The sequence below is a fragment of the Nannospalax galili genome, unplaced genomic scaffold (assembly GCF_000622305.1).
Source record: "Nannospalax galili isolate Female #2095 unplaced genomic scaffold, S.galili_v1.0 scaffold32, whole genome shotgun sequence".
Lineage (NCBI taxonomy): Eukaryota > Metazoa > Chordata > Mammalia > Rodentia > Spalacidae > Nannospalax > Nannospalax galili.
The window spans coordinates 4,918,607-4,935,277 of record NW_008335297.1 but is presented as its reverse complement, the minus strand read 5'-3'; the positions used below and the strand labels follow the sequence as shown (position 1 = coordinate 4,935,277).

At 48.6% G+C, this 16,671-nt stretch overlaps 1 protein-coding gene across 1 annotated transcript in view; it reads left to right on the top strand.

Annotated features, from left to right (window-relative positions):
• Ciita (class II major histocompatibility complex transactivator) overlaps window positions 1–16,671 on the top strand; it is a 56,414-nt gene that overhangs the window by 35,809 nt on the left and 3,934 nt on the right. Inside the window, exons 10-15 of the mRNA XM_008829930.2 lie at window positions 1,639–3,289; window positions 4,042–4,200; window positions 5,040–5,111; window positions 10,882–10,962; window positions 11,737–11,829; window positions 14,396–14,482. Coding sequence (XP_008828152.1) covers window positions 1,639–3,289; window positions 4,042–4,200; window positions 5,040–5,111; window positions 10,882–10,962; window positions 11,737–11,829; window positions 14,396–14,482 — 2,143 coding nt within the window. The remainder of the gene's footprint in view (window positions 1–1,638; window positions 3,290–4,041; window positions 4,201–5,039; window positions 5,112–10,881; window positions 10,963–11,736; window positions 11,830–14,395; window positions 14,483–16,671) is intronic.

Below are 16,671 nucleotides of genomic sequence, written 5' to 3'. Positions count from 1 at the left end.
CAGCCAAGTGTACAGGTGCTTAAGTCATGCTAATGAAGGGGGCTGGGATTTGAACTCAGGCACATGGGCTCCTCTCTCTTGCTCTCTCTCTCTCTCTCTTGCTCTCTCTCTCTCTCTCTCTCTCTCACACACACATGCACACACACACACACACACATACGCTCTCTCTCTCTCTCTCTCTCTCTCTCTCTCTCACACACATGCACACACACACACACACATAGACTTTCTCTTGCTTGCTCTCAACAGGGTCTCATGTATCCCAGGCTGTCCTTCAGCTTGCTATGTGACTGAGGAAATTTTGAACTTCTGATCTGCCCATCTTTACCTCTTGAGTGCTGGGATTATAGGCATATACCACCACATTCCTGGGGGTGAAACCTAGGACTTTGTATATTCTAGGAAAGCACTATACCATCTGAGGTACATCCTCAGCCCTATTGTCTTTTTAAAAACAATTGTGTTTGTTTATGTGTGTGTTTGCCTGTGTGAGTTTATGTGTGCCATGTATGTGCAAGGCCCCACAGAAGCCAGAAGAGGGCATCAGATTCCCTGGAACTGGAGTTATGGGAGGTTGTGATCCTCCATGTGGGTACTGAGAATGGAACCCAGGTCCCCTGCAAGAGCAGTATGCACTCTTAATCTCTGAGCCATCTCTACAGTCCTAATACTGTCTTTTAAAAATTTAATTGTAACTAGTATATATTCATTGCACATAATAGTGGGTATCATCATGACATTTCATACATGTATGTGTTTTGCTCACACTCCCCCTCCTTACCATTTCCTGTTCTCCCTTTCCTTTCTGACTTGTCTCTTTCATCCCCCAAATAGTCTTACTTTTATTTTCATATCATATTAGTGTGTTGTATATGTATCCAGAGTCTACATATGAAAGGAAACATGTAATATTTATCTTTCTGTGTCACTTAATATGCTGAATCTGTAAATGACTGACTTCTCTTCCCCACCCTATAGGGATGAGTCACTGAGCCTAGTAGGTGAAGGGTTAAGAAGACAGAACACAAAGAGGCTGTGGTGCAGCTCAGTGGCAGAGCACTTTCCCAGAAAGCTTGACACCCTGGATTTCATCCCCAATGCTGAAAACAAACAAACAAAAAAGAGCCATGCATGATGACACATGCCTGTAATCAGTGTCCAAAGGCTGAGGTAGAAGGATTGCTGTAAGCTTGAGGTTATCCTGGGTATAGAATGAGATCCTGTATTTTAAAACCTACAAAAAGGACTGGGAATGTAGCTCAGTGGATAAGAGTGCCCACCTGGCATGCACAAAGACCTGGGTTTGATCCCCAGCACCACATGCCTGTAATCCTAGCACTCAGCATTCAGGAGGATCAGACATTCAAAGTCATCCTTGACTACATAGTGAGTTCAAGGCCAGCCAAGGTTTTGTGAGATCTAGTCTCCAACTATTTTTTTAAAAATTAAAGCCAGAAAAGAATGAATAGAAATAAAAAAATGAAAGGGTGTGGGGAGAGGGTGTGGATGAATGAATGAATGAATGAATGAGCCAGAGGCTTGACACAGTGTGTGTAGTGGATGGAGAATCTGGTGAGGGTGCAGTCTCCTGCCACCTATATACCCCTTACCTGACTGACTCACCCTTGGCCTTTGCAGATACTGTGGAGCAGTTTCTCCATTCTCTGAGGGACAAGTACCAGGCCAAGACTGAAGGCCCAGGTGGCCCCCTGGTGGCCATGGAGCTGATTCGGGCCAGGCTGGAGAGAGGCAGCAATAAGAGTCAAGAGAGGGAGCTAGCCACTCCAGACTGGGTAGAGCGCCAGCTGGCTAAAGGGGGTCTGGCTGAGGTGCTACAGGCTGCCAGTGACCGACGGAAGCCAAGAGAGACGCAAGTGATTGCTGTGCTGGGCAAGGCCGGGCAGGGGAAGAGCCACTGGGCCCGGACAGTGAGCCAGGCATGGGCCTGCGGCCAGCTGCCACAATATGACTTTGTTTTCTATGTCCCTTGCCACTGCTTGGACCGTCCAGGGGACACCTACCACCTGCGGGATCTGCTTTGCCCCCCAGGCCTGGAGTCATTGGTCATAGATGATGAGGTCTTTGGTCACATTGTGAGGCGGCCTGATCGTGTCTTGCTCATCCTAGATGCTTTTGAGGAACTAGAAGCCCAAGATGGGCTCCTACATGGAGCATGTGGACCCCTGTCTCTGGAGCCCTGCTCCCTCCGGGGGTTGCTGGCTGGGCTCTTCCAGCAGAAGCTGCTGTGCGGCTGTACCCTGCTCCTCACAGCACGGCCCCGGGGCCGCCTGGCCCAGAGCCTCAGCAAAGCCGATGCCATCTTTGAGGTACCCAGCTTCTCTGCTGAGCAGGCCAGGACTTACGTGAGACACTACTTTGAGGACTTAGGGATGGCAGGGGACCAAGACAGGGCCTTCACACTACTGGAGGACCAGCCTTTTCTCCTCAGCCATAGTCACAGCCCTGCTCTGTGCCAGGCCATGTGCCAGCTCTCCAAGGCCCTGCTGGAACAGGGTACTGGGGCCCAGCTGCCTTGCACACTCACAGGACTCTATGTCAGTTTGCTAGGCCCTGCAGCCAGGGACAGTCCTCCAGGGGCCTTGGCTGGGCTGGCCAAACTGGCCTGGGAGTTGGGCCGCAGACACCAAAGCATCTTGCAAGAAACTCAGTTCCCATCAGTGGAGGCAAGGACTTGGGCAGTGGCCCGAGGCTTGGTGCAGCCCACCCCGGGGACTACAGAGGCCCAACTAGCCTTCCCAAGCTTCCTCCTACAGTGTTTCCTGGGTGCCGTGTGGCTGGCACAGTGCAGTGAAATCAGAGACAAGGAGTTGCCGCAGTACCTAGCCGTGACCCCAAGGAAGAAAAGGCCCTACGACAACTGGTTGGAAAGCATTCCACGCTTTCTGGCTGGACTGGTTTTTCAGCCTTGCACCCACTGCCTGGGAGCCCTCATGGGGCCTGCAGTGGCCACACTGGTGGACAGGAAGCGGAAGGTGCTTACTAGGTACTTGAAGCGTCTGCAGCCAGGGATACTGAGGGCTGGACGGCTGCTGGAGCTGTTGCACTGCGCCCACGAGACACAAGAGCCTGGGATTTGGAAGCACGTGGCATGCCAGCTCCCTGCACACCTCTCCTTCCTGGGCACCCGGCTCACACCCCCAGACATATATATGCTAGGCAAGGCCCTGGAGACAGCTGGCCAGGACTTCTCCCTGGACCTTCGTCACACTGGCATTGAGCCCTCTGGACTAGGGAGCCTCGCGGGACTCAGATGTGTCACCCATTTCAGGTGTGGACAGGGGACAGGGCAGGAGCTCCCTTATTTCAGACATGAACTATGGCTCTGGGAGCTCTTGTTCCATAAGCCCTACATCGGGTGGGACATAATGGACTCCCCTCCAAATTTAAGATGATGATACTGAGGGTCAGAGAAGGGCAACTGTTTGATCCAAGCCACACAAGCAGTAAGGGACAGTGCCATTCTTCTAACCAATATTTGAAGTCCTGACATGTGCCAAGCACTGGAACATGTCTGGAATCTAAGACTGACCTGGATTCGAATTGTTTTCGTCCTTTAGGCCCCAGATTGAGCTTTGATAAAAAGCATAGCCTCCCCTCAGTGTCTTGGCCTCCAATCCCTTCTCTTCCTCTTTAAGTTCAGCTAGCAGAGCCATCTTCCAAAACTTAAATCTGATCAGATCCCACCTGTGCTTGTGTCCTTCAAGGGTACCCCACAACCTTCATAATGAAGTCAAAATTCCTTTATTTGGTTCATTTAAGTCCTGAAATTTGTTTGAGTGCTTCAGCCTAATCACTAGGGAAAAATGGTTTTTAGCACTGAGCTTCCTGGTTGCCACAGCAAACATGTGAGCATTTGAAGAAAGGACAGATCAATAAGGGCTGGCATGATCATGGAAGGAGGTGGGGGTGGTGCTAAGGAAGGAGAGGTTCTGAGTAGGGAGTAGGTCCCTTCATAAAGCTGCCCCTTCATTGTGGTCTAGAATGATCACTGTGCCTGGGTCTGAGGCCCTCCCTCCACAGGGCTGCCTTGAGTGACACCATGGCACTATGGGAGTCCCTTCGACATCGGGGAGAGACCCAGCTGCTCCAGGTAGCAGAGGAAAAGTTCACCATTGAGCCATTTAAGGCCAAGTCTCCAAAGGATGTGGAAGACCTTCGCAACCTCGTGCAGACCCAGAGGTGAGGGGGAGAGGATGAGAGGAGCTCCAGGCTGCAAAGGTAGATGACATCTGTCACATGCACGTCCAGCATGTCCTGTTTGTGGAGCTTCCTGGTGCCCTGACTCTTAGTAATGGGCACCCAAGCTCTCCACTGCAGTCACCACCCAGGTATGGCCGTTGATCTTGCCCTTTACTTCATTCCAAACATGACACTCTGTACCAGGTCCTTCTTAGCTGACGTTACAAAGACATCACCTGCTAGAGTTAGAGAGTTAGCAAGGATGTCTTCTGCATCTAACTAATGTGACCCTTCAGGCCCCTTGGGGGTACCCAGGTCCAGATCATGGCAGAGCCAAGGTGCAGAGGGCAGAGGGGAGGGGAACACTGCACTGTCTTAGTGTGCCTGCTGTGTGCTATGTGTGACCTAGGTGCCTGTTCTGAGCCAGACACATCCGTAATCTCTCTCCTCTCTCTCCTTCTCTCTCTCTCTCTCTCATTCTCTCTCCCTCCCTCCCTCCCTCCCTCTTTCCCTTTCCTGAGGATTGAACTCAGAACCTCACAAATCCTATGTAAATGCTCTATCACTGAGCTACATTCGTAGCCTGTTTTCATTTTTATTTAGAAACAAGATCTTGCTAAGTTTCCAAGGCTGGCCTTGAATTCACTATGCAGGATGGTCTCCAATTCACAGTCCTCCTCCCTTAGCCTCTCAAGTAGCTGGAAAAATAGATGTGTGCCACTACTCCTAGCCCTAAATTGTTCTTTTTAGTGGAGGGTCAACAATAGCTCCCAAGAAAGCCAGTCTAGGGGATGGGATGTGGGAGCTGACACCTCCTTACCAAAATCCATTCTCTGTAGGCTAAGAAGTCCCTCAGGGGACACAACTGGGGACCTTCCTGCCATCAGGGATCTGAAGAAGCTGGAGTTTGCGTAAGTGAAAGGCAATTGCCTCAGAGCCCCAAGGTTTCTTCTGTCACCTTAGCTGATCTAGGGCTAGTGGAAGACACAGGCACCGTGGGTATGAGGGAGATTGCCTACCACTTGGGAAAGCAGCTTCTGGACACTGTGTAGCTACTGAGTGGCTGATCTGGAGAGTGCTGGAGATGCTTAGATTGGAAGCCTGTGTGTAGCTACTGAGTGGCTGATCTGGAGACTGCTGGAGATGCTTAGACTGGAAGCCTGTGTGTAGCTACTGAGTGGCTGATCTGGAGAATGCTGCAGATGCTTAGATTGGAAGCCAACTGGCCCATTTTTGGAACACTCACACAAACGTACACATACACAACACACACACACACACTTACACACACACACACACACACACACACACACATCAAAAGGCTCTTTGAGGGACAGAGGCCACTATCCAAGGTAGACTTAGTCTAGCAAACTTCCTTGGGGGAACCTTCCTGGAGGTAAAATCTACAAGGAAGCCTGAACATTAGGAATGAGCCCACGGGGCCTGTGGAGAGGCCTTGCAGGAAATAACTGCATATGGGGTCAATGCCCCATGTGCCCAGTCAATGACTTTGCACAAGAGGGTGTCCCCCAGGACATCAGTTTGGGTCCTTTCCCTGCTGAGCCAATGATTGCACCTTGCCCCAGGCCAGGCCAGCCATTCTTCTGGTCACTTGGGATTGCCCCAGGGTATGCACAGCCTGGCCACTGCCCTCTAAGCCCATATGTTCCTGCCACCTGAAGACACTGGACTCCAGCCTTGCTGCTGGGCAGAGTCACTGGTACGCCTAGTTATGCACATGCTCAGACCGCACCCCTCCCAAGCCATGCCCCTCTGGCTCTTCTCTCAGCTGGAAGGATCCTCCTCAGAAGTTTTGGGTGTGTGACTCCATCAAGATAGGGTCCAGCTGGCCCAAGACTGGCCTGCTTGGGCACTGAGAGTCTTATACTCCCAGTGCTCCATTTCAGCAAACTGGGACAGTTGATCCTCCACCTGTATAGCTAGGACTGGGAGCAACCATCCTGGGCAGTGCCACTAGGGTGAGAAGAATGATAGAGACACAGTGAGTCCTAAGGAGCCCAGGGGTGCCTGGGTCAGGACAGAGGAGCTGCCCTCCAGCACATGAGTTCCAGAGAGCCTCAGGAATTATTATATTTAGGTCTGGCTATCTGAACAGCTTTTTCCCCCTGGTGCTGAAGATTTTGCCCAGGGTCTTGTGCATACTAGGCAAGCATTCTATTACTGAGTTATACCCTGTCTATCTATCTATCTATCTATCTATCTATCTATCTATCTATCTATCTATCTATCTATCTATCTATTAGACAGGATCTAGTGTCTAATAAATGCCAGACAGTTTAGCATTCTACTTCTGAGTTACACACCAGCCCATCCATTTATTTATTTATTTATTTATTTATTTATTCATTCATTCATTCATTCATTCATTCATTTGGCAAAATCTAATGTATGCCAGACTGGCCTTAAACTCACTATGTAGCCAAGTGTGACTTTGAACTGCTGGTCCTCCTCTCTGTACCTCCCAAATGCTAGTATTGTAGGCACTTACCATCATGCTAGAGATGGAACCCAGGGCTCTGTGTATGCTAGGCAAGCACTCTACAAGTCAGTTACATCCCTAGCCCTTACATTTTTATTTCAAAACAGTTTTGTTCTATAGCTCAAGATAGCCTTGAACTTTAGAGCCTCTTGTCTCAGCCTCCCAGGTACCTGGGATTACAAGCATGCCCCCTGGCTTCTATATAGCTTTTCAACTGCAAAACACTTTCACCCCATTATTCCAGGCGATCCTAGAATGGGACATGGCTGTATGTCCTCATTTACAGATGGGCATATTAAAATCTAGAGTGATGAAGTTGTTTCTCCAAAGTTATAAACACCAGGTTAGCCTGCCTCTATGCTTTATTCAATGAACAAGCATCATAAGTGTTGGTCCTTCTGAGACATGGAGATCATTCCAGCTGGGTGTGGTGGCACACACCTACAATGCCAGCACTTGGGAGGCTGAGGCAGGAAGATCACAAGTCCAAGGCCAGCCTGGACTACATAGTAAGACCTTAACTCAAAACAAAGTGCCAATGCATTTTATAAAGTCCCCTTCATGGAAAGGGTTGCCCTAGGAGATGATCATCAGCCCCCACCCCCACCTTCACCCCCACTTGCCCCTGTTTGACACATTTGGAAACTGTGACCCACTGAGGTTGAGTGGTTTGCCGGCAGTCCTGTCGGCTCCCCTGTCATTGCTCCCCCACACCTCCACAAATAGCTAGGCACCTCTTGTTTTCAACAGGAGATAAGATGACAGATTTGTACAGAGGTAAAAATATTACTAAAAAGAGGAAATGTCTAAAGGCAGTCGCTCAGGGCACTTTCTGGCTTTGAATTATTTTCATCTTAAAAAGCCCCTCACTGGAGGTCGGAACTGTGCTCTGGGGAGCAGTGGTCATGGAGTGGAACAGACTAGAGCCGGGTCAACAGCCACCTGTAGGCTGAAAGCCCTAAGAAGGTTCTGAGGAAGGAAGGAGGGAAAGAAGGAAGGAAGCAAAGGACTATTTTGGGTGTCTGTTTGAGTCACTTCCACACTCCCACCCTGTAGACCTCCTTGGCTGTCAGATCAAAACCCTGTGGAGCGGAGGGATATATGTGTGACTTAGTTGGTGGGGTGCTTACCTAACATGCAGAAAGCTCTGATTAAGCCCCCAGCATCACATGATCTGGGCATGGAGGCACTTGCCTGTGATCCCAGCAGTCTGGAGGTAGAAACAGGATAATCAGGTCATGCCGTGGTGTGCATGTGGAGGTCAGAGGACAACTTGTAGGAGTTGGCTCTCTCTACCATGTCATTCCAGGGATCAAACTCCTGACCCTATCACTCTGCCCTGTGCTGAGGCCCTTGAGATGCCTTTGCCTTTGAGTCTCTAAGTCTTAAGCCCTTCAGTACTTAGCTCTTATCATAGGAGGTTGCTAGAGTGATGAAGGCCTTCATCACCCAATGATTACTGCTTGCCTGCTGGGTGCCAGGCTAGGAGAAGACAGCCTGGAACAAAACAGACATAAGTCCCTGCCTGCCTGGAGCTGGCACTAGGGAGAGACAGACAATCAAAGAAATTGCTCCACCAAGCGTGGTGGCGCACACCTTTAATCCCAGCACTCGGGAGGCAGAGGCAGGCAGATCTCTGAGTTCAAGGCCAGCCTGGTCTACAGAGCAAGTTCCAGGGAGACCCTGTTTCAAAAAGACCAGAAAAATAAATAAATAAATAAAATTCTCCATGTTATACAAAGAGAGTTAAGAAGTTTCAAAGACAAATGCAAGGTGGGGGGAGGGTCAGAAAGAGCCTCAGTGTTCTGCAACACATAGTGAGCAGGTAAAGGCACCTGCTGCCAAGCCTGAGCACCTGAGTTCAGTCCCCAGGATATACATGTTGAAGGAGACAAAACACACACACACACACACACACACACACACACACACACACACACCTCTGTATGCGCACACATACACACACACAATAATAAAATAAATATGGGCTGGAGAGACAACTCAGTGGTTAAGAGTACTTGCTGCTCTTCCAGGAGACCTGAGTTCAGTTCCCAGCACCCACATCAGGCAGCTCACAGCCATGTGTCACTCCAGCTCCGGGGGCCATCCATTCACTTCTGGTATATACTTGTGACATATACTCACAGACAAACACATACACACAAATAAAACTAAATATTTAAAAATAAATAAATAAATGTAATAAAAATTAGTTTGGGGACTGGAGAGACGACTCAGCTGTTAAGAGTACCTGATGCTCTTTCAGAGGACCTGAGTTCAGTTCTCACATCAGGTGGTTCACAATTGCTTGTAACTCCAGCTCCAAGGGATCCAATGCCCTCTTCTGGCTTCTATGGCTACCCACACAAATACATTTTTAAAGTTTATTTTTAAAAGTTCAAAACATGTAATTTTAGAGTAACAGATTTATTTTTTATTTATTGTTTTTATTTTATGTGTATGCGTATATCGCCTGCATGTATGTAAGTACATCTGTGTCATGCAATGCCCAGGGAGGTCAAAAGAGGGTGAATCCCCTAGAACTGGAGTTATGGATGGTTGTTAGTTGCCTTGTGGGTGCAGGAAACTGAACCCCGGTCCTCTGCAACAGGCTAATGGGTCTTAACCATTGAGCCATTTCTCCAACCCCTATAAAAGCTGGGTGAGGTGGTGCACGCCTTTAGTCCCAGCACTCGGGAGGCAGAGGCAGACAGATCTCTGTGAGTTCAAGGCCAACCTAGTCTACATAGTGAGTTCCAGGCCAGCTGGGCTACAGGGAGACCCTGTCTCAAAAAGACCAAAAAAAACGTTGTTTTATACTGTGTACATTTAATCATATTTTAGAAACCAAACAACCAGCCCTGCACTGTCCTTATCTTTTTGTTTCTTTGAATTCTAGTCAATCAGGTTGTATAAACTCATGTCAGTTACTTAACCTCTTTGTGGCTCAGTTTCCTCATCTGTAAAATGGGGGTAAGAGGCACCCTTACCTCAGAGTTGTGGTGCTTAAGTGAGATCTAAGTTGACTGAAGGGCCCAGCACATACTTGGCATATGACAAGTGCTCAAGAAATGTTTCTCTCTCTCTCTCTCTCTCTCTCTCTCTCTCTCTCCCTCTCCCTCTCTCCCTCCCTCCCTCCCTCCCCCCTCTCTTTCAGACAGGGTCTCGTGATGTAGCCCAGGCTGGCCTCAAACTCTCTATGTAGCTAAGGATGACTTTGAACTCCTGATCTTCCTGTTTCCATTTCCCAAGTTCTGAGATTACAGGTGTGCACCACCATGCCCAGTTTATACACTGCTACAGAGTGAGCCCAGGGCTTTGAACATACTAAGCAAACACTCTGCCAATTGAGCTATCTTCCCCAGCCCCCAAAATGTTTCTTTGTAATTAAAATGCAAAGACAGGGGCTGGGTTGATAGCTCCCTCAGTGGTAAAGTGCTTGCCACACAAGTACAAGGACCTGAATTTGAATTCTCAGCACCCCCATAGAAAACTTGGCAGGGGAGCAAGGTGGAGACAAGAGGATCCTGGGGGTTTGCTGACTAGCAAGCCTAGCTAAATCAATGAGTTCCAGGGTCTGCGAGACCCTGTCTCAAATTACTAAGGTGGAAAGCAATTTAAGAAAACTCAGTTGGGGCTGGAGAGATGGCTCAGTGGTTAAGAACTCTTGCTGTTCTTGCGGAAGACCCAGGTTCAAATCCCAGCACCCACATGGCAGCTAACAACTGTCCGTAACTCCAGTTCCAGGGGATCTGACAGCCTCTTCTGTCCTCTGCGGTCATTGCATGACATGGGTGCACTTATATCTACATGCAGGCAATACATGTATATACATAAAATAAAAATGATAAAATATTTTTTTAAAAAGACAGAGAGAGAGAGAGAGAAATTAATAGATAAGAAATCTGGTATGACATTGGGGTGAACATTGGCTGGTGTTGGGGACAAAGTGGGCATGTGTGGACATCAGCAGGAACTGGCTCATCGCTGAGAGATGAAAGCTGGGGGCCCTCAGCAGACCTCTTGGGAGGCATTGGGAGCCCAATTGGTAGGGATTAGAGACAAGAGGCTAGGAGGCAGGGAAGGGGACTCAGACTGTCAGATCCTACCTCCACCCCACTATGGCTGAAAGAAGGCACTGTGGTGGTTTCTTTGTCTGACCTCTGCTACTTGCTTCCTAGGTTGGGCCCTGTTCTAGGCCCCCAGGCTTTCCCCAAACTGGCCAAGATCCTCCCTGCCTTTTCTTCTCTGCAGCACCTGGAGTGAGTACAGACCCCGGGGCCCTGTCCACTGCCACTTTTGGCGACCCTGGACCCTGTCCCTAGGACATGTGGGGAGTCTCTCCTTGTTTTCCTCATCCCCCTCCCCCTCATCAGGGAAGTTGCGTGGGAATCAGATGACCCTGCTAAGGGACCTGTGACCCCATTACAGGGAAGGGACAGGATGGGAATCCCCAGTATTAAAAAGTGTGGAGTCCTTTTGCAAGCTTTGACATTCTTTTCCCCACAGCCCTCTGCACAGCTCTTAGCAACTCAAGGGGGAGGCAGGTGGGGGCAGGAAGCCACTTCACAATTGATGTTCTAAGAGGTTAGGGAAGCCACCAAGCTCAGGGGGCTCCTACAAAGCCAGGCAGGGGTTCTAGTCCACAGTGCTTAGCCATTCCTCCCCAACCCCCGTCAGCTGACTGGCACCCCCAGGTGGTATACACCAACTCTCAAAAATTCAGAGTGAAACTCCCTGTGTTGGCACATGTCTGTAATCCCAGCACTTGAGAGGCTGAGGCAGGAGGATTATGAGTTTGAGGCAAGACTAGACTAAATACATAGTAAGTTCCAGACTAGTTCGTGCTTTAGAGCAAGACCTTGTCACAAAATAAAAAATGAAAAGAGCTCAGAGCGGACTGTCACCTGTGGTGTGTCTAAGGATGGACACAAGGAGTAGGGAGATCTAGGGCTAGAGGATACTGATCTGGGACAGGGAGGGTCAGGAGGCTCTGTCACCATCCACTGATGACCACCATCTGATCCCACCTGCAGCCTGGACTCATTGAGTGAAAATAAGATTGGGGATGAGGGTGTGTTGCAGCTCTCCGCCACGTTCCCTCGGTTGAAAGCCCTGGAGACGCTCAAGTGAGTACACTGGGCCTGCCTCCCCACTGCTTCTGGTCCACAACATCTAGCCACTCAGCTGTTCTCCTTTTCTGTCCACACATCCATCCAACCATCCTCCAATCACTCATCATTCCTTCAGCCTTCCATTCAGTTATCTGTGCACTCACCCATTCAGTAGTTGCTTGGTCCATTAGGTCCTCTTCCTCTGACCACAACTTCAGTTCTTTCTTTACTTGATTATCCACTTATTTATTCATTTTCTAAGCATGTGTCTTTGTATCTGTGTGTGTGGAGGCCAGAGGACCACCTCAGGTGCCATCCTCAAGAACACTATCCACTTTTTTTTTTTTTAAGGATTTTATTTTTATTTCATTTGTATGAGTGTTTTGCCTGCATATATGTAAGTGCACCCATGCATGCAGTGCCCACAAAGACCAGAAGAGGGAATAAGATACCCCAGAACTGGAGTTGTGAATGATTGTTAGCTGCCATGTGGGTTATAGGAATCTAGGTCCTCTGCAAGAGCAGTCATTGCTCTTAACCTCTGAGACATTTCTCTATTTTGGTCACCCTCCCCCCTCCCAACCCGTCAACCTCTTTTGAGACAGGGTCTCCAACTGCTTGGAACTTACCAATTAGGTTAGACTGGCTAGCCAGTGAGTCCTAGAGATCCACCTGTCTCTGCCTCCCCAGCAGTGGGATTACAAGCATGTACTTCCATGCCTAGCTTTTTATATAGGTTCTGTGGATTGAACTCATGCTTGTAAAGGCAAGTACCTTACTGGCTGAGCTATCTCTCTAGTCCTTATTTATGAGTTATCAAAGACTATTTAAGGAACCTCTGGTATTACAAGCAACAGTGGAGGCCCTGAAGATTCTGCTTTCAACAAGACAAATCCCCTGACCTTAGGCATCTTAAATTCTAGTGAAGTTTGCAATGAACCAGAAGCAAGGAAGCAAACAACCCCCTTATAAATATAAGCAGTAAGCTGGGCTTAGTAGCACTCAAGAGGATCACCATGAGTTCAAGACCAGCCTGGCAAACTAGTCTTGAAAAGCAAAAAATGGCTGACAAGATGGCTCAGTAGGTAAAGGTGTCTGATGCTAAGCCTGACAACCTGAGTTCAGTTCCATGACCTACATGGTGGCAGGAGAGAACCGACTCCCAAAAGTTGTCCTATGACTTATGCACACATTTTTTCCTAACGGAAAGAGTTAAAATAATGTGTTAAAATAAAATACACTGTAATGAAAGTAACCAAAGTTTAATGATAGAAAACTATACTGGAGTGGGGAAATAAGAGAGATAGGTTAGGATTTATCAGCAAAACACTGTCTAGCAAAAGTTTCTTAACTGTCCTGGGATTTGGAAAGTAAAAATGGAAAAGGTGACAGAGACTGGACATGGTTTTTTACTGAACCTATAGAGCATCAAATATTCCAAAAGTGTGGTGCCATACACCTGTAATCCTAGAACTCTAGAGGCTGGAGCAGGAGGATCTTGAGTTCAAGGCCAGTCTGGGCTACATAATGATACCTTGTATCAAAATAAAAAGTTAAAAGGGAGCCAGTAAGATGACTCTGTGGGCAAAGGCATTTGCCACACAAGCCTGCAACCTGAATTCAATGCCCAGAACCATGTAAAAGCAGAAGAGGAGAACCGACTCCACAAAGTTTTCCTCTGGCCATGTATGTTATGGCACATCCCCTATTATATATGCACATGTACACAATAATAATACTGTTTTAATTTCAAAGGACTAGGAACACAGCAACAGTAGAGCACTTGTCTAGCATGCATGAGGCCCTGTATGTTATGGCACATCCCCTATTATATATGCACATGTACACAATAATAATATTGTTTTAATTTCAAAGGACTAGGAACACAGCAACAGTAGAGCACTTGCCTAGCATGCATGAGGCCCTGGGTTCAATCCCCAGTACTCCCCCCCCCAGTTTTTTTTTTTTAATCTATCTGGACTTCATGTTATAAACAAGGTTGAGATGCCTGGAGAATTTACCGGAAATCTTAATGGCATGGTGCCAATGTCTCGGTAATTTCTAATAGTCTAGGTGCACCATAAGCTAAATTTCCCTCCCTTGTCTTTCTCCCTCTGCCCTCTCATTTCCTCACCACTTGAAAATTTATTGAGTACCTACTGTGTGTTCTGTACTGCTGGAGGCACATGGACATAATCATGAATCAGAGATGAGGCGTCTCCGCTTTCAGAGTCCATGACCTGGTGAAGGAAACGAACCTTAAAAGAAATAACACATTGATTTAGTTAGAGTGCTGAAAAGCAGCCTGGAGGGAAAAGGAGGTGCTATGAAATCATCCAACAGGCAGAGGAGGGGGGTGCTCTTTCACCAACACTTGCAGTTTACTTACCATCTACTCTTGCTACTGTAACAGGACTCTCACATTTATGAGGTTCATCCACAGTGCATGGCCCTTCTTGAGGCTGTGACTCTAGGCCACCCGGTGAGGAAATGCATTTCCAGGACTTAAGGATAAGGGCCGATGGGGAAGGGAAAGCTTCCCACTTTGATCCTGAGCTGTCCCCTCGCTGTGCCCCCACAGCCTGTCCCAGAACAGTATTACTGACGTGGGTGCCTGCAAGCTTGCGGAGTCCCTGCCGTCCCTCGCCCAATCCCTCCTCAGGCTCAGGTGAGTGGGGAGCCGGGGTTAGGGAGGTCAGGGGATCCCTTCATGCTGGTTGCAAGGCCTAAGCAGTGCCAGGCAGTGCACTGACCTAGAATTCAGGTAGGCACACCTCCTGGGATTTGAGCATCACCACAGCCCTGAACCAGAGGATTAGTGGGGTCCAGGGAAGAAACTGGGGCAGCTCTGGCTCTATTTCCTCATCTGGAACATGGGAATCATGTGCATGGGCCGTGTGACATGACCCTGTGCTGTCTCTAGTGAGCAAGAAAGGGTCACCACTTCCCCATCTTCACCGTGGGACAGCAGGAAGAAGCTTGCTTGGGAGCCCTGCCCTCTGGTTTCCAAAAGGGAGTTTGTATCACCGCTCCAGACAGTGCTTACACTGCCACCTCCTGGTGGATCTCTGCATAGCAGCTGCAGCTGCTGAATTCCTTTCCGCAGGTCCTTGGTGTGATACCAAGAACTGAGCTCCCACCAGAGACCCATTCATTCAACTCAGCCCCACCAGCTCTCCTGGCTGGCCAGACTTGGAGGAATTTCCTTCCCCTTTTCCCAGCCCTTTACATTCCCAGAACATGACCTGAGTCAGGCTCTGGAAAGGGATTTCTCTCCATCCCTACTGATGCAACCTTTCATACATTCTTCCAGCCAGGACCACTTTGTGCAGATGAATGGGTTGTACACTGCACAATTCAGTGTCTGTGTGTGTGTGTGTGTGTGTGTGTGTGTGTGTGTGTGTGTGTGTTCCCCACCTCCCACTCTCAAGTTGTGTCAGGTATACTAACTTCTCTGATGGGCTACAACCTGTGCTAGGAATTAGTATTACAACAGCATTGATGTGGTCTTTGCTTTCAAGGTGTATAGGAAAGTGAATGCACAGAGCATGGTGGATCACATCTTTAATCCCAGCAATCCCAGAGGCAGGTGGGTCTCTGTGAGATTGAGGACAGCCTAGTCTACATAGTGGGTTCCAAGTAAACTGGGACTACATGGAGGCCCTACCTCAAAACAAACAACAAAAATGAGTGCACACATACTCAAAGTATTTAAAGATAGTGACTTATTCTAGGAAGGGATTTAATGTGTCCAAGGGGAGTTCAATGGAGAGTATTACCTTCACTGGGGAGAGTGGGCTGAGGAAAGTCTGAGACATGACTCTTCTGTGGGAAACTTGAGGTGGAAAGTTCTCTAGGGTGAAGAGGCAACAGGTACAAAGGCCCTGAGCTTTCCAGGGCCAGAAGGGCCTTCTTCAGTGGCTGAAGGACCTGAGGAACAGAGGTGGGAGGGGGGGTGAGGCAGAAGGTCATGGGAGTCCAGATCATGCAGGAAGTTTCTTTGAAGGCCAAGCAGGCCTATTAGTAACTTTTCTCATCACCATGACCAGATATCTAACAAAGGCAGTTTAAGGAAGGAGGGGTTTACTTTGGCTCATGAAGGGGAAGGCACAGGGTCAGGGGCATGAGGCAGTTGGCCACATTGCATCCGCAGTCAGGAAGCAGAGGTAAAGCTGGTGCTCGGCTCACTTTCTCCTTTTTATTCAGTCCAGTGTCCCAGCCCACAATCAGGGTGGATCTTTTAACCTCAACTTAATCTAGAAAATCCTTCATATACATACCCAGAGGTGTACTTCTTAGGTGATTCCAAATCAATCAAGTTGACAATGAAGATTATTCACCATGAGTCCACCCCTTGTCCACTTCACACCAAACGCATTGCTTTAAATCATAGCATCCCACCTTTGGCCCATGGCCGTCCCATAATGCAAAATGCATTCATTCCAATATCAAAGTCCCTAAAGCCTTAGCAGTTTCTAGGTTTTTCTCTTCCCATGGCCAAGGCAGATCATTTTTTCTGTGGTGTCTCCTGTGACTCTCACAGCGATTTTTGTGAGTCTGTCACACTGTGAGACCTTGGCCCACAGGTAGCCCACTGCATGCACCAGTGAGAACCCAGTTGCTCCACACACACATTGACTCTCCTGTCCATTTTACCTATGAACTACTGCCTCTCAGAGGAGTTGCCTATGTGGGAAGAGTCAGCACTGGGCTTTGAACCTGGGAAGTCGTTCTTCCAAGAGTTTTCATGCTTTGGGCCAGAAAACAATTTCTCTCTCTCTCTCTCTCTCTCTCTCTCTCTCTCTCTCTCTCTCTCTCCCCCCCCCCCCCCCCCTCCCCCCCTTCGCGGTGGTCCGC